Source organism: Coregonus lavaretus (assembly GCF_964263955.1).
Source record: "Coregonus lavaretus genome assembly, contig: HAP1_SCAFFOLD_361, whole genome shotgun sequence".
Taxonomy (NCBI): Eukaryota; Metazoa; Chordata; class Actinopteri; order Salmoniformes; family Salmonidae; genus Coregonus; species Coregonus lavaretus.
In genome coordinates, this window is record NW_028165982.1 from 253,432 (window position 1) to 275,276 (window position 21,845).

The 21,845-nt window shown below is 51.0% G+C and overlaps 1 protein-coding gene across 1 annotated transcript in view; it reads right to left on the reverse strand.

Annotated features, from left to right (window-relative positions):
- The window catches only part of LOC311115236 (E3 ubiquitin-protein ligase RING2-like), a 139,881-nt gene that overhangs the window by 73,431 nt on the left and 44,605 nt on the right, over positions 1-21,845 (reverse strand). The window contains exons 8-9 of the mRNA XM_084190431.1: positions 18,988-19,136; positions 18,378-18,461 (exon numbers count right to left, since the gene is read on the reverse strand). Coding sequence (XP_084046557.1) covers positions 18,378-18,461; positions 18,988-19,136 — 233 coding nt within the window. The remainder of the gene's footprint in view (positions 1-18,377; positions 18,462-18,987; positions 19,137-21,845) is intronic.

The following is a 21,845-nucleotide window of genomic DNA, read 5'->3' on the forward strand; positions in this document are numbered from 1 at the left end:
TTTATGTGGTCCTCTGTAGCTCAACTGCTAAATGGCATATTATTATTATTATTATTATTATGTAGAAATGATCCCAGATCTGGCTTTATGTGGTCCTCTGTAGCTCAACTGCTAAATGGCATATTATTATTATTATTATTATGTAGAAATGACCCCAGATCTGGCTTTATGTGGTCCTCTGTAGCTCAACTGCTAAATGGCATATTATTATTATTATTATTATGTAGAAATGATCCCAGATCTGGCTTTATGTGGTCCTCTGTAGCTCAACTGCTAAATGGCATATTATTATTATTATTATTATTATTATGTAGAAATGATCCCAGATCTGGCTTTATGTGGTCCTCTGTAGCTCAACTGCTAAATGGCATATTATTATTATTATTATTATTATTATTATGTAGAAATGATCCCAGATCTGGCTTTATGTGGTCCTCTGTAGCTCAACTGCTAAATGGCATATTATTATTATTATTATTATTATGTAGAAATGATCCCAGATCTGGCTTTATTTGTCCATGTTCAACTTTAATCCCAGAATTCCATGTTCTTTTTTTATTTTCTTCTCCAAAAGTGCAATTTTAAAGAGATTAAATATTAGTTTATGTTCCTCCTCCACAGTACCTGAGCAGCCACTGTCCGTCACCATTGTCACCACCCACCCACAGGAAGGAAGAAAACTAACTGCTCTTTTCAAAATAAGTTTCCTGAAGATGCTATAAGAACAATATGGAAGTAAAACTGTTCAACTCAGAGTTGGTTTCAAAACTTCATTATAAAATACAAAAGGAAAAAATCAGTGTTTTATTCTTCCATGTTTTCTGATTCTGGTGAACGTGCATTTCAGTATTTATTTCCTGTCTGTGACACACTGTTATTCTGGAGTTGTCAACATCAGAAATGACTTTGTAAATGGAGCATGTATCACTCTTCATGTTGTGTTACAGTGGTCTGTTTCTCTGTCCTCCAGTTCAGCACGTTAATAAGGAATACAACCAGTTCCCAACAGTCTTTGTCCTTTAATAATTTCTTATTTATGTATCTCAGGTCTTTTCTGGCTCTCTCCATCCATCCATCCATCCATCCATCCATCCATCCGTTATGGGGGTCATCTTTTCACCCAGTCATCCATCTATCCATCCATCCATCTTCATAGAAATATAAACATTTATTCCTTCTGATCCTCTCAGGTAAAAACACACAGTCATGGTTCTGGCCGGTCCGGTCCGCCCGCTCGCACAAGGCAGGTCATCACAGCAGGCGTCGGTCTGTGTTGTAGTACTGCAGGAGGGTCAACAGGGGGCGCTCAAACTGTACGCAGAGAGAGACAGGAGGGTGTAGAGAGCTCAGCTCAGTATTGCTTTCCTCACTCCGTCAGTCAGTGCCAACAGTTCCCTAGGCTGTTCCTCTCCTCCTCACTAGTCTCTCTGGAGGCCTGTCCTCTTCACTAGTGTCTCTGGAGGCCTGTCCTCTTCACTAGTGTCTCTGGAGGCCTGTCCTCTTCACTAGTGTCTCTGGAGGCCTGTCCTCTTCACTAGTGTCTCTGGAGGCCTGTCCTCCTCACTAGTCTCTCTGGAGGCCTGTCCTCTTCACTAGTCTCTCTGGAGGCCTGTCCTCTTCACTAGTGTCTCTGGAGGCCTGTCCTCTTCACTAGTCTCTCTGGAGGCCTGTCCTCTTCACTAGTGTCTCTGGAGGCCTGTCCTCTTCACTAGTGTCTCTGGAGGCCTGTCCTCTTCACTAGTGTCTCTGGAGGCCTGTCCTCTTCACTAGTGTCTCTGGAGGCCTGTCTTCTTCACTAGTGTCTCTGGAGGCCTGTCCTCTTCACTAGTGTCTCTGGAGGCCTGTCCTCTTCACTAGTGTCTCTGGAGGCCTGTCCTCTTCACTAGTGTCTCTGGAGGCCTGTCCTCCTCACTAGTCTCTCTGGAGGCCTGTCCTCCTCACTGGAAGCCTGTCCTCTTCACTAGTGTCTCTGGAGGCCTGTCCTCTTCACTAGTCTCTCTGGAGGCCTGTCTCTTCACTAGTCTCTCTGGAGGCCTGTCCTCTTCACTAGTCTCTCTGGAGGCCTGTCCTCTTCACTAGTGTCTCTGGAGGCCTGTCCTCCTCACTGGAAGTCTGTCCTCTTCACTAGTCTCTCTGGAGGCCTGTCCTCTTCACTAGTCTCTCTGGAGGCCTGTCCTCTTCACTAGTCTCTCTGGAGGCCTGTCCTCTTCACTAGTGTCTCTGGAGGCCTGTCCTCTTCACTAGTGTCTCTGGAGGCCTGTCCTCTTCACTAGTGTCTCTGGAGGCCTGTCCTCTTCACTAGTGTCTCTGGAGGCCTGTCCTCTTCACTAGTGTCTCTGGAGGCCTGTCCTCACTGGAAGCCTGTCCTCTTCACTAGTCTCTCTGGAGGCCTGTCCTCTTCACTAGTCTCTCTGGAGGCCTGTCCCCTTCACTAGTGTCTCTGGAGGCCTGTCCCCTTCACTAGTGTCTCTGGAGGCCTGTCCTCCTCACTGGAAGCCTGTCCTCTTCACTAGTGTCTCTGGAGGCCTGTCCTCACTGGAAGCCTGTCCTCTTCACTAGTGTCTCTGGAGGCCTGTCCTCACTGGAGGCCTGTCCTCTTCACTAGTGTCTCTGGAGGCCTGTCCTCTTCACTAGTGTCTCTGGAGGCCTGTCCTCTTCACTAGTGTCTCTGGAGGCCTGTCCTCTTCACTAGTGTCTCTGGAGGCCTGTCCTCTTCACTAGTGTCTCTGGAGGCCTGTCCTCTTCACTAGTGTCTCTGGAGGCCTGTCCTCTTCACTAGTGTCTCTGGAGGCCTGTCCTCCTCACTAGTGTCTCTGGAGGCCTGTCCTCTTCACTAGTGTCTCTGGAGGCCTGTCCTCCTCACTAGTGTCTCTGGAGGCCTGTCCTCCTCACTAGTGTCTCTGGAGGCCTGTCCTCTTCACTAGTGTCTCTGGAGGCCTGTCCTCTTCACTAGTGTCTCTGGAGGCCTGTCCTCTTCACTAGTGTCTCTGGAGGCCTGTCCTCTTCACTAGTGTCTCTGGAGGCCTGTCCTCTTCACTAGTGTCTCTGGAGGCCTGTCCTCTTCACTAGTGTCTCTGGAGGCCTGTCCTCTTCACTAGTGTCTCTGGAGGCCTGTCCTCCTCACTAGTGTCTCTGGAGGCCTGTCCTCTTCACTAGTGTCTCTGGAGGCCTGTCCTCTTCACTAGTGTCTCTGGAGGCCTGTCCTCTTCACTAGTGTCTCTGGAGGCCTGTCCTCTTCACTAGTGTCTCTGGAGGCCTGTCCTCTTCACTAGTGTCTCTGGAGGCCTGTCCTCTTCACTAGTGTCTCTGGAGGCCTGTCCTCTTCACTAGTGTCTCTGGAGGCCTGTCCTCTTCACTAGTGTCTCTGGAGGCCTGTCCTCTTCACTAGTGTCTCTGGAGGCCTGTCCCCCTCACTAGTGTCTCTGGAGGCCTGTCCCCTTCACTAGTGTCTCTGGAGGCCTGTCCTCCTCACTAGTGTCTCTGGAGGCCTGTCCTCCTCACTAGTGTCTCTGGAGGCCTGTCCTCTTCCTCCTCTTAAAGAAACAGCAGCACCTGAAACAGAACAAAGGAACAACAACAGGATTAGATTCTTTGTCCTCAGACACTGACTATACAAAACATTAGGAACACCTGCTCTTTCCATGACAGACTGACCAGGTGAAAGCTACGATCCCTTATTGATGTCACTTGTTAAATCCACTTCAATCAGTGTAGATGAAGGGGAGGAGACAGGTTTAAAGAAGGATTTTTTAAGCCTTGAGACAATTGAGACATGGATTGTGTAATGTGTGCCATTCAGACGGTGAATAGGCAAGACAAAATATTTAAGTGCCTTTGAACGGTGTATGGTAGTAGGTGCCTGGCGCACCGGTTTGTGTCAAGAACTGCAACGCTGCTGGGTTTTTCACGCTCAACAGATTCCCGTGTGTGTCAGCAATGGTCCCCCACCCAAAGGAGGTCCAGCCAACTTCACACAACTGTGGGAAGCATTGGAGTCAACTTGGGCCAGCATCCCTGTGGAAAGCTTTCGACACCTTGAGAATTATCTGAGGGCAAAAGGGGGTGCAACTCAATATTAGGAAGGTGTTCCTAATGTTTGGTATAACTCAGGGTGCATTAGGAAGGTGTTCCTAATGTTTGGTATAACTCAGGGTGCATTAGGAAGGTGTTCCTAATGTTTGGTATAACTCAGGGTGCATTAGGAAGGTGTTCCTAATGTTTGGTATAACTCAGGGTGCATTAGGAAGGTGTTCCTAATGTTTGGTGTAACTCACTGAATAATTAAATACATTTTCATGCCAAACAAGATAGCCAGCCTGGCTCAGAAACCCAGTATGTGCTTTTTGCCGTGTTTATTCATCGACATTCCAGACTAATATATGGCTCTTAGCCAGGGATGGACATTTTGGGCACTGGCCAGCAATCTGTGCCATGCGATGTTTGAAAAGTCAAAATTTCACTGGCCTTTCGGCTAGTTGGGCACATTTTCACTGAAAAGTAATAAACCTAACTTATTTCCATCCCTACTCTTAGCAAAGTGAGTGTTGGGGAAGAGGGCAGGGGGACGGAGGAAGGGGGACGGAGGATGGAGGAAGGTGGCAGGGGGACGGAGGAAGGGGGACGGAGGAAGGGGGCAGGGGGACGGAGGAAGGGGGACGGAGGATGGAGGAAGGTGGCAGGGGGACGGAGGAAGGGGGACCGGGGACGGAGGAAGGTGGCAGGGGGACGGAGGAAGGGGGACGGAGGAAGGGGGCAGGGGGACGGAGGAAGGGGGACGGAGGAAGGGGGCAGGGGGACGGAGGAAGGGGGCAGGGGGACGGAGGAAGGGGGACGGAGGAAGGGGGACCGGGGACGGAGGAAGGGGGCAAGGAGACGGAGGAAGGGGGACAGAGGAAGGGGGCAGGGGGACGGAGGAAGGGGGACGGAGGAAGGGGGACCGGGGACGGAGGAAGGGGGCAGGGAGACGGAGGAAGGGGGCCGGGGACGGAGGAAGGTGGCAGGGGGACGGAGGAAGGGGGACCGGGGACGGAGGAAGGTGGCAGGGGGACGGAGGAAGGGGGACCGGGGACGGAGGAAGGTGGCAGGGGGACGGAGGAAGGGGGACCGGGGACGGAGGAAGGTGGCAGGGGGACGGAGGAAGGGGGACCGGGGACGGAGGAAGGGGGCAGGGGGACGGAGGAAGGGGGACGGAGGAAGGGGGACGGAGCAAGGGGGACCGGGGACGGAGGAAGGGGGCAGGGAGACGGAGGAAGGGGGACCGGGGACGGAGGAAGGGGGACAGAGGAAGGGGGACCGGGACGGAGGAAGGTGGCAGGGGGATGGAGGAAGGGGGACCAGGGAGACGGAGGAAGGGGGACCAGGGACGGAGGAAGGGGGACCAGGGACGGAGGAAGGGGGCAGGGGGACGGAGGAAGGGGGACGGAGGAAGGGGGACGGAGGAAGAGGGACGGAGGAAGAGGGACGGGGGACGAGGGACGGGGGACGGAGGAAGGGGGACGGAGGAAGGGAGCAGGGAGACGGAGGAAGGGGGACCGGAGACGGAGGAAGGGGGATGGAGGAAGGGGGACGGAGGAAGGGGGACGGAGGAAGAGGGACGGGGGACGGAGGAAGGGGGACGGAGGAAGGGGGACGGAGGAAGGGGGCAGGGGGACGGAGGAAGGGGGACGGAGGAAGGGAGCAGGGAGACGGAGGAAGGGGGACCGGAGACGGAGGAAGGGGGATGGAGGAAGGGGGACGGAGGAAGGGGGACCGGGGAAGGGGGACGGAGGAAGGGGGACGGAGGAAGGGGGGGCAGGGGGACGGAGGAAGGGGGCAGGGGGGTGTCCATCTTACTTTGTGTCGTCGGCCACCTCCACCTCGGCCGGGGCGGTGATGGGGGCGTTGGAGTGGCCCGCCGTTGGATCGTCTGTATTCAGCTCCCCATTGGTTGAACTCATCACCTGCAGGGGAGCATCATGGGAAGTTAGACGAGTGATGAGACCACCAGAAAATGGTGGCTTACTGTGGTCCAATATATGTTATGTCACTAACATGTCTAAAATAAACTACATGACCAAAAGTATGTGGACACCTGCTCGTCCAACATCTCATTCCAAAATCATCGGCATTAATATGGAGTTGGTCCCCCCTTTGCTGCTATAACAGCCTCCACTCTTCTGGGAAGGCTTTCCACTAGATGTTGGAACATTGCTGCGGGGACTTGCTTCCATTCAGCCACAAGAGCATTAGTGAGGTCGGGCACTGATGTTGGGCGATTAGACCTGGCTCACAGTCTACGTTCCAATTCATCCCAAAGGTGTTCGATGGGGTTGAGGTCAGGGCTCTGTGCAGGCCAGTCAAGTTCTTCCACACCGATCTCAACAAACCATTTCTGTATGGACCTCGCTTTGTGCACAGGGGCATTGTCATGCTGAAACAGGAAATGGCCTTCCCCAAACTGTTGCCACAAAGTTGGAAGCACAGAATCGTCTAGAATGTCATTGTATGCTGTAGCGTTAAGATTTCCCTTCACTGGAATTAAGGGGCCTAGCCCGAACCATGAAAAACAGCCCCAGACCATTATTCCTCCTCCACCAAACTTCACAGTTGGTACTATGCATTCGGGCAGGTAGTGTTCTCCTGGCATCCGCCAAACCCAGATTCGTCCGTCGGACTGCCAGATGGTGAAGCGTGATTCATCACTCCAGAGAACGTGTTTCCACTGGTCCAGAGTCCAATGGTGGTGAGCTTTACACCAATCCAGCCGACGCTTGGCATTGCACATGGTGATCTTAGGCTTGTGTGTGGCTGCTCAGCCATGGAAACCCATTTCATGAAGCTCCCGACAGACAGTTCTTATGCTGACGTTGCTCCCAGTTTGGAACTGTGAGTGCTGCAACTGAAGACAGACGATTTTTACACGCTTCAGCACTCGGCGGTCCCGTTCTGTGAGCTTGTGTGGCCTACCACTTCGCGGCTGAGCCGTTGTTGCTCCTAGATGTTTCCACTTCACAATAACAGCACTTACAGTTGACCGGGGCAGCTCTAGCAGGGCAGAAATGTGACGAACTGACTTGTTGGAAAGGTGGCATCCTATGACGGTGCCACGTTGAAAGTCACTGAGCTCTTCAGTAAGGCCATTCTACTGCCAATGTTTGTCTATGGAGATTGCATGGCTGTGTGCTCGATTTTATACACCTGTCAGCAACGGGTATGGCTGAAATAGCCGAATCCACTAATTTCAAGGGGTGTCCACATACTGCTGTATATATAGTGTATATATAGTGTATGTATATTGTTTGTCATGTCACTATTATGAAAGAGCTTTTGAAATCAAAAATGGCTAATACAAGCCTCACTTTTTGCAATCACGGATCATTACAAAGGAATACTTGGATCAGGAAAATTGCCCATATCCGTTACGATACTAGTTTTGTCCGACTATTCGGCACAACCGTAGTGCAGACAATAGAACCTCAAAAAGACATGAGGGGAAGCCCAACTAGCCGTCCCACAAATCTCTGTTTTCAAGATATTGGACTTTCAAGAAGCAAAGTATCACTTGCCACATTACCATTATGCTGCAAAACGAATCATATGATGCAAACACTTCATCATCATGATCATGATGGGGCAAGTGACTTTGCGTCTTGAAAGTCCAATATCTTGAAAACGTGACTGCTGACATGCAAAACATTTTGGGACTATCAACGGGTGGACTAATGAATAAAATAGCAAAAAGATAATTTGAGTGGATTTTTCCTTTAAGGAACAAACGCGGGGTTAGGACGTATCGTAACCTTGGAGTAGTCAGAGGCAAACAGTGCATGAAGGATGAACCGAGAGCTCGTGAAGGATGAACCGAGAGCTCGTGAAGGATGAACCGAGAGCTCATGAAGGATGAACCGAGAGCTCATGAAGGATGAACCGAGAGCTCATGAAGGTGAGCAACTGAGCCGTCGGTGCGCTCCTAAATAAAGCTCTGATCGTCTTCTTTCCGATCGTCGTCTCTCCGATCGTCGTCTCACTTTAGTCCTACATGGCAGCCTGAGATTGCCGTGGTTGGGATATCAGGATGAGAGACAGACCATTCGCTTTCACTCTGTTCAGAGTGGGGGGAATCAGGCCCGAGGGAGGCGTAAAGAAGCATGTCTGACCACTAGTGGGCCAGCCTGTCTACGCCTAGAGAGACATTTACATTTTAGTCATTTAGCAGACGCTCTTATCCAGAGCGACTTACAGTTAGTGAGTGCATACATTTTCTCATTTTTCCCCCCATACTGGTCCCCCGTGGGAAACGAACCCACAACCCTGGCGTTGCAAACGCCATGATCTACCAACTGAGCTACACGGGACTATAGACGTTGTGATCTCTCAAGGAACAGGCGATAGATCTCTCAAGGAACATGCGTACAGATCGACGGCAGCTCTGCCATAACGTCCCCCACACCTCCTCAACTACTTTGGAATGAAGTCGCCACTCCCCTGGTAGGGAGTTCCCCAGCGATGGTAAATCCGCACCGGGTTTAGTCTGCCTGCCACGTGTTGCTCTGAGAGACAGATGTTAGCTGCTCCCTTCATAATAAGATATTTCTCGCCAGAGAGAGAAGTTGCCAGGAGTTCTTTCGCCTGAATGCCAATTGTCACGTCTGAAGGAAACCTGGCACCATCCTTACGGTGAAGCATGGTGGTGGCAGCATCATGCAGAGAGAGATCCTTGATGAAAACCTGCTCCAGAGCGCTCAGGACCTCAGACTTGGGCAAAGGTTCACCTTCCAACAGGACAACGACCCTAAGCACACGGCCAAGACAACGCAGGAGCGGCTTCGGGACAATTTTAAAATAAGCCTGTAACATAACAAAATGTGGACAAGGTCAAGTGGTCTGAATACTTTGAATGCACTGTACGTCAGGACTCTTAAACCTCTCTCCCTTAGCCTCTCTCCAGTAGGGAGGGCTAGGTCTGCTTTGGCACACTTTGTGAATGTCCCATGTGGTCAGAGACAGACCGAATGGAAAGGTGAGATATCTGCAGGCTATGCCCTAGGAGGCGAACCCCAGTTATCTTGTGTCTGCAGGATAAACTCCTTGAGGTCCACTGACCCTCAGACGCTTGATGAGGTGACGTAAATCCAGGACGGGACTCGTGTGTGTGTGTGTGCACGAGTGAGCGAGCGTTAAACTTCAAGAACATTGATCAGAGGGAGTAGGCCTACTGAAACATTGATCAGAGTGAGTAGACCTACTGAAACATTGATCAGAGAGAGTAGGCCTACTGAAACATTGATCAGAGAGAGTAGGCCTACTGAAACATTGATCAGAGGGAGTAGACCTACTGAAACATTGATCAGAGGGAGTAGACCTACTGAAACATTGATCAGAGGGAGTAGACCTACTGAAACATTGATCAGAGGGAGTAGACCTACTGAAACATTGATCAGAGGGAGTAGACCTACTGAAACATTGATCAGAGAGAGTAGGTCTACTGAAACATTGATCAGAGGGAGTAGACCTACTGAAACATTGGGATCATTTTGTTTCTGAGATTATTTGGTGTTTCCATCCTTTACAACCAACAGAGTGGCTGCGGTTCTGGATTTTCTGAAACCCGGCTTGCTGTTGCAAAAACGACGGAGACTTCTGCACACGAGGGATCCACTAGCCTACCTCCTTCTGCACACGAGGGATCCACTAGCCTACCTCCTTCTGCACACGAGGGATCCACTAGCCTACCTCCTTCCAGCTGCTGCTCAGTCACTCCACTGCCGCTTGTACACAAAACAGTTTGAACAAACTTAGTTATTTGTCTGTTGTAACTATCGCAAACACAAGCACGACTAACTGGTTGTCTAGCAATTTCATGTTATTTTTTCAGAAGGAGCGTTACATGCAGCTATTTAGGCAAGCTATAGGCTCTGTAGCCTACTAAGCATATCAAACAGACAGGCAGTCAATAGCGATTTAAGGTTATTTTTTCAACATCATTGCAAACATTGGCTAAACAGGAAGCAGCCCACTGGACACAGACGTCAGTATTAGCAGCTATTAAAACAGCAGAAATACTATTTTTATTCGCAAATGTGAATGTAATGCTCGCACTGTAGAGCACTGCAAATTCATCAGCCGCCAACGTAGCTAGTGAAATAGGCATACCTAAATCCACCTATATTTGGCGGGTGTTAATTTTTATCCGTTAAAGTATGCATGTAACTCAATGCACTGCTTTTTTTAAATGAAAAAATATTTCTTTAGGGCCTAATTTGAGCCAATTAAAAACATTGTGGTCCTCTGTAGCTCAGCTGGTAGAGCACGGCGCTTGTAACGCCAGGATAGTGTGTTCGATCCCCGGGACCACCCATACACACAAAAAAAAACATTTTATGCACGCATGACTAAGTCGCTTTGGATAAAAGCGTCTGCTAAATGGCATATTATTATTATTATTTCATTAATCTCGATTAACTACAGAAAAATCCTGCGATTAAATGACAATTAATTATTTGTATCATTCGACAGCCCTAATTTCTCTTCTTCCCAGACCCCGTCGTGTGGTTTAAGCGTTGGGGTGGACTTTAGGCGTCAGCATGCTTCAGTCCAGCGAGGCGCATAATCCTCATCTGTCCCACAACGTGTACCGGCCTTCCCAGACTGTGTGCTAGCCCTCTAGAGGGAACATTCTAGAGGTTGATTGTTTTGAATGGGAACATTCTGAACGAATCACACTCGGCCTGCGAGCCTGGAAGTGACAGGAATTCTTTATTAAAGCGCTGAACTAGGGGAACGGTGCTCTCTCCCCCGCTTGGTCGGTACACTCGAGGACATCTTTTCGACCGGACGGACGAAAACAGACAGAACTTCCCGGGGAGGATAGCTAGCTACACCACACGCTGCTCTTCGATGGGGAAGTCGGACGAGACATGGGAGTAACAGGAGACTATCGGAGTAACGATAGCTGGAAGTCAGGTAAGCATAAACAAAGCTTTATTTACAAGGGGAGTGAGAAATAGACAGCCTTAAATACTTTCAGGGTAGTGAAAGGAGAGATAACAGGGATGCTCGCTACATAGCTGGCTATTATCACCCGAGAGACGATAGCTTGCTAGCCAAGTGTGTGTTAATACTAAGTGCTGACTCGGTGTGTAAACCAAGCCACTCGAGATTAAAATGTACTGCTAGGTTGATCTTTTACAGGGGAATGTAAAGGATTCTACTCAAAGGTGGGGTAACACATGTGAAGAAACAGTACCAATCAAGTTTAGCCAAGCAGACCGAATATGGATTAGCCCAAAGGTTGCCATCTAAAAACCGACTAGCTAGTTAAGACACTTGGCAGTTCAGCTAGCTAACTCAGAATGGTGTGGACCGACGGAGAGCCAGAGACCACTTGTAGACGTAGCTAAAACTAGTGGAAACCGGCTATTAGCGGGACGCTAAAGCAGTGGAGCTAGCGAGCTAACAGCACTAATTGCATGCAGGCTAGGCTCCAGGAACTGTAGCTAGCTGACGACAAAACGCTGCTAACAGGTAACTGAAGTAACTTCAAATCGGTAAAGTGAAGCAGAAGTTAGCAGAGTTCCTGTGAAGGAGTAACACACACCAAATGGAACCGTTAAGTTGCGAGCTACGTGTTCTGAAGAGAGCTGCTAAAACTGGCTCATAAGCAGATACTAGACTTGTGAAAAGGAAACCAGAGCATTGTGGGGTACTATATGGATACGTGGGGCTCACGGCCACAAAGCTTTGATTGGCCGGTTAGGCGTGATTTAATAAAGTTTCAGCAAATAGGACACGAGTGGCTGTGTCCACAGTGAGGTGTGGAGCAGAGACCTGAGCTGACAAAGAACCTGGCTGAGCAGTGACCTGAGCTGACAAAGAACCAGGCTGAGCAGAGACCTGAGCTGACAAAGAACCAGGCTGAGCAGAGACCTGAGCTGACAAAGAACCAGGCTGAGCAGAGACCTGAGCTGACAAAGAACCTGGCTGAGCAGTGACCTGAGCTGACAAAGAACCTGGCTGAGCAGTGACCTGAGCTGACAAAGAACCTGGCTGAGCAGAGACTTGAGCTGACAAAGAACCAGGCTGAGCAGAGACCTGAGCTGACAAAGAACCAGGCTGAGCAGAGACCTGAGCTGACAAAGAACCAGGCTGAGCAGAGACCTGAGCAGAGACCTGAGCTGACAAAGAACCAGGCTGAGCAGAGACCTGAGCTGACAAAGAACCAGGCTGAGCAGAGACCTGAGCTGACAAAGAACCTGGCTGAGCAGAGACCTGAGCTGACAAAGAACCAGGCTGAGCAGAGACCTGAGCTGACAAAGAACCAGGCTGAGCAGAGACCTGAGCTGACAAAGAACCTGGCTGAGCAGAGACCTGAGCTGACAAAGAACCAGGCTGAGCAGAGACCTGAGCTGACAAAGAACCAGGCTGAGCAGAGACCTGAGCTGACAAAGAACCTGGCTGAGCAGAGACCTGAGCTGACAAAGAACAAGGCTGAGCAGTGACCTGAGCACAAGAGACAACTGGAAAAGAGTGAGGGGAGAAAACAGAAAAGACATATGGTAGAAAGAATGCAGACAGTGTTTAGCATTGAGGGACAACGCCCACAACCCAGTACCTGGACGGAGCCCCTCAGCCTATCAGCTGTTAGATGGGGCCCCAGCAGCTCCCTATTGGTCACTGGAGTGGGCTGGGACTCACTTCCGTTGAGTTCTGGCGACTGGTGCGACAGCAAGTGAAGAGCGGGCAGGACACGGGAGGAGGAGGGCAGGACACGGGAGGAGGAGGAGGGCAGGACACGGGAGGAGGAGGAGGGCAGGACACGGGAGGAGGAGGAGGAGGGCAGGACACGGGAGGAGGAGGAGGGCAGGACACGGGAGGAGGAGGAGGGCAGGACACGGGAGGAGGAGGAGGGCAGGACACGGGAGGAGGGCAGGACACGGGAGGAGGAGGGCAGGACACGGGAGGAGGGCAGGACACGGGAGGAGGAGGAGGAGGGCAGGACACGGGAGGAGGAGGGCAGGACACGGGAGGAGGAGGAGGAGGAGGGCAGGACACGGGAGGAGGAGGAGGAGGGCAGGACACGGGAGGAGGAGGAGGAGGGCAGGACACGGGAGGAGGAGGAGGAGGGCAGGACACGGGAGGAGGAGGAGGAGGGCAGGACACGGGAGGAGGAGGAGGAGGGCAGGAGGAGGAGGAGGAGGGCAGGAGGAGGAGGAGGAGGGCAGGACACGGGAGGAGGAGGAGGAGGAGGGCAGGACACGGGAGGAGGAGGAGGAGGAGGGCAGGACACGGGAGGAGGAGGAGGAGGGCAGGACACGGGAGGAGGAGGAGGAGGGCAGGACACGGGAGGAGGAGGAGGAGGGCAGGACACGGGAGGAGGAGGAGGAGGGCAGGACACGGGAGGAGGAGGAGGGCAGGACACGGGAGGAGGAGGAGGGCAGGACACGGGAGGAGGAGGAGGGCAGGACACGGGAGGAGGAGGAGGGCAGGACACGGGAGGAGGAGGAGGGCAGGACACGGGAGGAGGAGGAGGAGGGCAGGACACGGGAGGAGGAGGAGGAGGGCAGGACACGGGAGGAGGAGGAGGAGGGCAGGAAACGGGAGGAGGAGGAGGAGGAGGGCAGGAAACGGGAGGCGGAGGAGGAGGAGGGCAGGACACGGGAGGAGGAGGGCAGGACACGACACGGGAGGAGGAGGGCAGGACACGACACGGGAGGAGGAGGAGGGCAGGACACGGGAGGAGGAGGAGGAGGGCAGGACACGGGAGGAGGAGGAGGAGGGCAGGACACGGGAGGAGGAGGAGGAGGGCAGGACACGGGAGGAGGAGGAGGGCAGGACACGGGAGGAGGAGGAGGGCAGGACACGGGAGGAGGAGGAGGGCAGGACACGGGAGGAGGAGGAGGGCAGGACACGGGAGGAGGAGGAGGGCAGGACACGGGAGGAGGAGGAGGGCAGGACACGGGAGGAGGAGGAGGGCAGGACACGGGAGGAGGAGGAGGGCAGGACACGGGAGGAGGAGGAGGGCAGGACACGGGAGGAGGAGGAGGGCAGGACACGGGAGGAGGAGGAGGGCAGGACACGGGAGGAGGAGGAGGGCAGGACACGGGAGGAGGAGGAGGGCAGGACACGGGAGGAGGAGGAGGGCAGGACACGGGAGGAGGAGGAGGGCAGGACACGGGAGGAGGAGGAGGGCAGGACACGGGAGGAGGAGGAGGGCAGGACACGGGAGGAGGAGGAGGGCAGGACACGGGAGGAGGAGGAGGGCAGGACACGGGAGGAGGAGGAGGGCAGGACACGGGAGGAGGAGGAGGGCAGGACACGGGAGGAGGAGGAGGAGGGCAGGACACGGGAGGAGGAGGAGGAGGGCAGGACACGGGAGGAGGAGGAGGAGGGCAGGACACGGGAGGAGGAGGAGGAGGGCAGGACACGGGAGGAGGAGGAGGAGGGCAGGACACGGGAGGAGGAGGAGGGCAGGACACGGGAGGAGGAGGAGGGCAGGACACGGGAGGAGGAGGAGGAGGGCAGGACACGGGAGGAGGAGGAGGAGGGCAGGACACGGGAGGAGGAGGAGGAGGGCAGGACACGGGAGGAGGAGGAGGGCAGGACACGGGAGGAGGAGGAGGGCAGGACACGGGAGGAGGAGGAGGAGGGCAGGACACGGGAGGAGGAGGAGGGCAGGACACGGGAGGAGGAGGAGGGCAGGACACGGGAGGAGGAGGAGGGCAGGACACGGGAGGAGGAGGAGGGCAGGACACGGGAGGAGGAGGAGGGCAGGACACGGGAGGAGGAGGAGGGCAGGACACGGGAGGAGGAGGAGGGCAGGACACGGGAGGAGGAGGAGGAGGGCAGGACACGGGAGGAGGAGGAGGAGGGCAGGACACGGGAGGAGGAGGAGGGCAGGACACAGGAGGAGGAGGAGGAGGGCAGGACACGGGAGGAGGAGGAGGGCAGGACACGGGAGGAGGAGGAGGAGGGCAGGACACGGGAGGAGGAGGAGGAGGGCAGGACACGGGAGGAGGAGGAGGAGGGCAGGACACAGGAGGAGGAGGAGGAGGAGGAGGGCAGGACACAGGAGGAGGAGGAGGGCAGGACACAGGAGGAGGAGGAGGGCAGGACACGGGAGGAGGAGGAGGGCAGGACACGGGAGGAGGAGGGCAGGACACGGGAGGAGGAGGGCAGGACACAGGAGGAGATGGAGGTGGAGGGCAGGACACAGGAGGAGATGGAGGAGGTGGAGGGCAGGACACAGGAGGAGATGGAGGAGGTGGAGGGCAGGACACAGGAGGAGATGGAGGGCAGGACACAGGAGGAGATGGAGGGCAGGACACAGGAGGAGGAGGGCAAGACACAGGAGGAGATGGAGGAGGTGGAGGGCAGGACACGGGAGGAGGAGGAGAGATTAAGGAGATGGTGGAGGGAAGAGTGTAAAAGAAGGAAAGAAACAAAAACATGTAGTTTAAAGAGGTCATGACTTCTCTCTCGTGACAGCTCCTTAGACACTGCTCTAGCGGAGGACAGACACTGCTCTAGCGGAGGACAGACACTGCTCTAGCGGAGGACAGACACTGCTCTAGCGGAGGACAGACACTGCTCTAGCGGAGGACAGACACTGCTCTAGCGGAGGACAGACACTGCTCTAGCGGAGGACAGACAGACCTGAGGTGCGGTGACGTTGGAGGAAGAGAGTGCATGGTGTGAGCTGAGACTGAACAAGCTGCTGTTATGAGACTGGCATCGGTTGGTGCATCTGGTGGCATTGTCAGTGGCAATCTGTGGTTTGATGTGTAAGGCCAGTTATACAGTTAGTTTAGCCTGGATACCAGTCTGTTTCTGCCCTCTTTAATATAGCCTGGATACCAGTCTGTTTCTGGTCTCTTTAATATAGCCTGGATACCAGTCTGTTTCTGCCCTCTTTAATATAGCCTGGATACCAGTCTGTTTCTGGTCTCTTTAATATAGCCTGGATACCAGTCTGTTTCTGCCCTCTTTAATATAGCCTGGATACCAGTCTGTTTCTGCTCTCTAATATAGCCTGGATACCAGTCTGTTTCTGCCCTCTTTAATATAGCCTGGATACCAGTCTGTTTCTGGTCTCTTTAATATAGCCTGGATACCAGTCTGTTTCTGCCCTCTTTAATATAGCCTGGGTACCAATCTGTTTCTGGTCTCTTTAATATAGCCTGGGTACCAGTCTGTTTCTGGTCTCTTTAATATAGCCTGGATACCAGTCTGTTTCTGGTCTCTTTAATATAGCCTGGATACCAGTCTGTTTCTGGTCTCTTTAATATAGCCTGGATACCAGTCTGTTTCTGCCCTCTTTAATATAGCCTGGATACCAGTCTGTTTCTGGTCTCTTTAATATAGCCTGGATACCAGTCTGTTTCTGCCCTCTTTAATATAGCCTGGATACCAGTCTGTTTCTGGTCTCTTTAATATAGCCTGGATACCAGTCTGTTTCTGGTCTCTTTAATATAGCCTGGATACCAGTCTGTTTCTGGTCTCTTTAATATAGCCTGGATACCAGTCTGTTTCTGGTCTCTTTAATATAGCCTGGGTACCAGTCTGTTTCTGGTCTCTTTAATATAGCCTGGATACAAGTCTGTTTCTGCCCTCTTTAATATAGCCTGGATACCAGTCTGTTTCTGCTCTTTTTCCAACTCCTTATGGAACTGTTGAGACAAACTGTTTAGCTTGACAATGACGATGGAATTGGCAAAAGCACAAATGGATCTGGACCAGGCTACAGTTAAATTAGGAAGATGCTGCAAACTTGGAACACTTCATGCCAAATACAGCTAATGCAGAGAATGAATTGAAAAAATATTTGAGCTTTTTCCTCAGACAAGTCTTCTCACAGTCAGTTTTGTTGTGCGTTAGTCTATCAAGAGACTGAAGTAGCTGTTCTTCATCAAGGACTGGCTCTTCAGTGTGTGTGTGTGTGTGTGTGTGTTCAGTGTGTGTGTGTGTGTGTGTGTTCAGTGTGTGTGTATGTGTGTGTTCAGTGTGTGTGTATGTGTGTGTTCAGTGTGTGTGTATGTGTGTGTTCAGTGTGTGTGTATGTGTGTTCAGTGTGTGTGTGTGTGTGTGTATGTGTGTATGTGTGTATGTGTGTCTCCAGTGTGTCTCCAGTGTGTCTCCAGCCCTACCCCAGTGTCTCCAGCCCTACCCCAGTGTCTCCAGCCCTACCCCAGTGTCTCCAGCCCTACCCCAGTGTCTCCAGCCCTACCCCAGTGTCTCCAGCCCTACCCCAGTGTCTCCAGCCCTACCACAGTGTCTCCAGCCCTACCCCAGTGTCTCCAGCCCTACCCCAGTGTCTCCAGCCCTACCCCAGTGTCTCCAGCCCTACCCCAGTGTCTCCAGCCCTACCCCAGTGTCTCCAGCCCTACCCCAGTGTCTCCAGCCCTACCCCAGTGTCTCCAGCCCTACCCCAGTGTCTCCAGCCCTACCCCAGTGTCTCCAGCCCTACCCCCAGTGTCTCCAGCCCTACCCCCAGTGTCTCCAGCCCTACCCCCCCCCAGTGTGTCTCCAGCCCTACCCCAGTGTGTCTCCAGCCCTACCCCCAGTGTGTCTCCAGCCCTACCCCCAGTGTCTCCAGCCCTACCCCAGTGTCTCCAGCCCTACCCCAGTGTCTCCAGCCCTACCCCCAGTGTGTCTCCAGCCCTACCCCAGTGTCTCCAGCCCTACCCCAGTGTCTCCAGCCCTACCCCAGTGTCTCCAGCCCTACCCCAGTGTCTCCAGCCCTACCCCAGTGTCTCCAGCCCTACCCCAGTGTCTCCAGCCCTACCCCCAGTGTGTCTCCAGCCCTACCCCAGTGTCTCCAGCCCTACCCCAGTGTCTCCAGCCCTACCCCAGTGTCTCCAGCCCTACCCCAGTGTCTCCAGCCCTACCCCAGTGTCTCCAGCCCTACCCCAGTGTCTCCAGCCCTACCCCAGTGTCTCCAGCCCTACCCCAGTGTCTCCAGCCCTACCCCAGTGTCTCCAGCCCTACCCCAGTGTCTCCAGCCCTACCCCAGTGTGTCTCCAGCCCTACCCCCAGTGTCTCCAGCCCTACCCCAGTGTCTCCAGCCCTACCCCAGTGTCTCCAGCCCTACCCCAGTGTCTCCAGCCCTACCCCAGTGTGTCTCCAGCCCTACCCCAGTGTCTCCAGCCCTACCCCAGTGTCTCCAGCCCTACCCCCAGTGTGTCTCCAGCCCTACCCCAGTGTCTCCAGCCCTACCCCAGTGTCTCCAGCCCTACCCCAGTGTCTCCAGCCCTACCCCAGTGTCTCCAGCCCTACCCCAGTGTCTCCAGCCCTACCCCAGTGTCTCCAGCCCTACCCCCAGTGTCTCCAGCCCTACCCCCAGTGTGTCTCCAGCCCTACCCCAGTGTAACCCTAACCCTACCCCCCCCCAGTGTGTCTCCTACCTGGTTTTTGGTCTGCTGCGCTGCCTTGTCTCTGCTGCTGGACTGTAGGAGGGTCTCACTGGGGACTGGACCAATGGGAGTGGGCTGAGGACAGAGGTTAAAGGTCATCATTAACTAAACAGCCAATAGGAGTGGGCTGAGGACAGAGGTTAAAGATCATCATTAACTAAACAGCCAATAGGAGTGGGCTGAGGAGAGAGGTTAAATATCATCATTAACTAAACAGCCAATAGGAGTGGGCTGAGGAGAGAGGTTAAAGATCATCATTAACTAAACAGCCAATAGGAGTGGGCTGAGGAGAGAGGTTAAAGATCATCATTAACTAAACAGCCAATAGGAGTGGGCTGAGGAGAGAGGTTAAAGATCATCATTAACTAAACAGCCAATAGGAGTGGGCTGAGGAGAGAGGTTAAAGGGTAATGTAACTGTTGTTACCTTCCTGAGAAACTCATCCATCTATCTAAGGTTGTGTGTACAAGCTCTAACTTCAGCCAAGCTACATAGGGTGTATCCACAATATAGCACGCACCCCCACTGTATATCAACGATATGCATGTTGATAAATGTCTAGCAGAGACACAGAGCATTAACACTAGGGATATGGACTGACCAGTGGCTTGCCGACCCAGTCGTACTCATAGTCAAAGATGTAGCCGTTCCTGTCGAAGAGGTCGGTGAAGAGTTTCCGTAAGTAGTCGTAGTCCGGCTTCTCAAAGAAGTCCAGCCGCCGCACATAACGCAGGTAGGTGGCCATCTCTTCTACAGGGAGACACATTAAATACAGGGAGACACACATTAAATACAGGAAAGAACACACACACATTAAATACAGGAAAGAACACACACACATTAAATACAGGGAGACACACATTAAATACAGGGAGACACACATTAAATACAGGGAGACACACATTAAATACAGGGAGACACACATTAAATACAGGGAGACACACATTAAATACAGGGAGACACACATTAAATACAGGGAGACACACATTAAATACAGGATGGAACACACATACATTAAATACAGGATGGAACACACACACATTAAATACAGGGAGACACACATTAAATACAGGAAGGAACACACATACATTAAATACAGGATGGAACACACACACATTAAATACAGGAAAGAACACACATACATTAAATACAGGGAGACACACATTAAATACAGGAAAGAACACACATACATTAAATACAGGATGGAACACACACACATTAAATACAGGAAAGAACACACACACATTAAATACAGGAAAGAACACACATACATTAAATACAGGATGGAACACACACACATTAAATACAGGAAAGAACACACACACATTAAATACAGGAAAGAACACACACACATTAAATACAGGAAGGAACACACACACATTAAATACAGGAAGGAATACACACACATTAAATACAGGAAAGAACACACATACATTAAATACAGGATGGAACACACACACATTAAATACAGGAAAGAACACACACACATTAAATACAGGAAAGAACACACACACATTAAATACAGGAAGGAACACACACACATTAAATACAGGAAGGAACACACACACATTAAATACAGGAAGGAACACACACACATTAAATACAGGAAGGAACACACACACATTAAATACAGGAAGGAACACACACACACATTAAATACAGGAAGGAACACACACACATTAAATACAGGAAGGAATACACACACATTAAATACAGGAAAGAACACACACACATTAAATACAGGAAAGAACACACACACATTAAATACAGGAAGGAACAGACACACATTAATTACAGGAAGGAACACACACACATTAAATACAGGAAGGAACACACACATTAAATACAGGAAAGAACACACACACACACACATTAAATACAGGAAAGAACACACACGCATTAAATACAGGAAGGAACACACACACATTAAATACAGGAAAGAACACACATTAAATACAGGAAGGAACACACACATTAAATACAGGAAAGAACACACACACACACACACACACATTAAATACAGGAAAGAACACACACGCATTAAATACAGGAAGGAACACACACACATTAAATACAGGAAAGAACACACACACATTAAATACAGGAAAGAACACACATTAAATACAGGAAGGAACACACACATTAAATACAGGAAAGAACACACACACACATTAAATACAGGAAAGAACACACACATTAAATACAGGAAAGAACACACACACACATTAAATACAGGAAAGAACACACACACACATTAAATACAGGATGGAACACACACACATTAAATACAGGAAAGAACACACACACATTAAATACAGGAAAGAACACACACACATTAAATACAGGAAAGAACACACACACATTAAATACAGGAAGGAACACACACACATTAAATACAGGAAGGAACACACACACATTAAATACAGGAAGGAACACACACACATTAAATACAGGAAGGAACACACACACATTAAATACAGGAAGGAACACACACACATTAAATACAGGAAAGAACACACACATTAAATACAGGAAAGAACACACACACATTAAATACAGGATGGAACACACACACATTAAATACAGGAAAGAACACATACATTAAATACAGGAAAGAACACACACACATTAAATACAGGAAGGAACACACACACATTAAATACAGGAAGGAATACACACACATTAAATACAGGAAAGAACACACACACATTAAATACAGGAAAGAACACACACACATTAAATACAGGAAGGAACAGACACACATTAATTACAGGAAGGAACACACACACATTAAATACAGGAAGGAACACACACACATTAAATACAGGAAAGAACACACACACATTAAATACAGGAAGGAACACACACACATTAAATACAGGATGGAACACACACACATTAAATACAGGAAAGAACACACACACATTAAATACAGGAAGGAACACACACATTAAATACAGGAAAGAACACACACACACACACACACACATTAAATACAGGAAAGAACACACACGCATTAAATACAGGAAGGAACAACAGGAAAGAACACACATTAAATACAGGAAGGAACACACACATTAAATACAGGAAAGAACACACACACACACACACACACATTAAATACAGGAAAGAACACACACGCATTAAATACAGGAAGGAACACACACACATTAAATACAGGAAAGAACACACACACATTAAATACAGGAAAGAACACACATTAAATACAGGAAGGAACACACACATTAAATACAGGAAAGAACACACACACACATTAAATACAGGAAAGAACACACATTAAATACAGGAAAGAACACACACATTAAATACAGGAAAGAACACACACATTAAATACAGGAAAGAACACACACATTAAATACAGGAAAGAACACACACACACACATTAAATACAGGAAAGAACACACACACACACACACATTAAATACAGGAAAGAACACA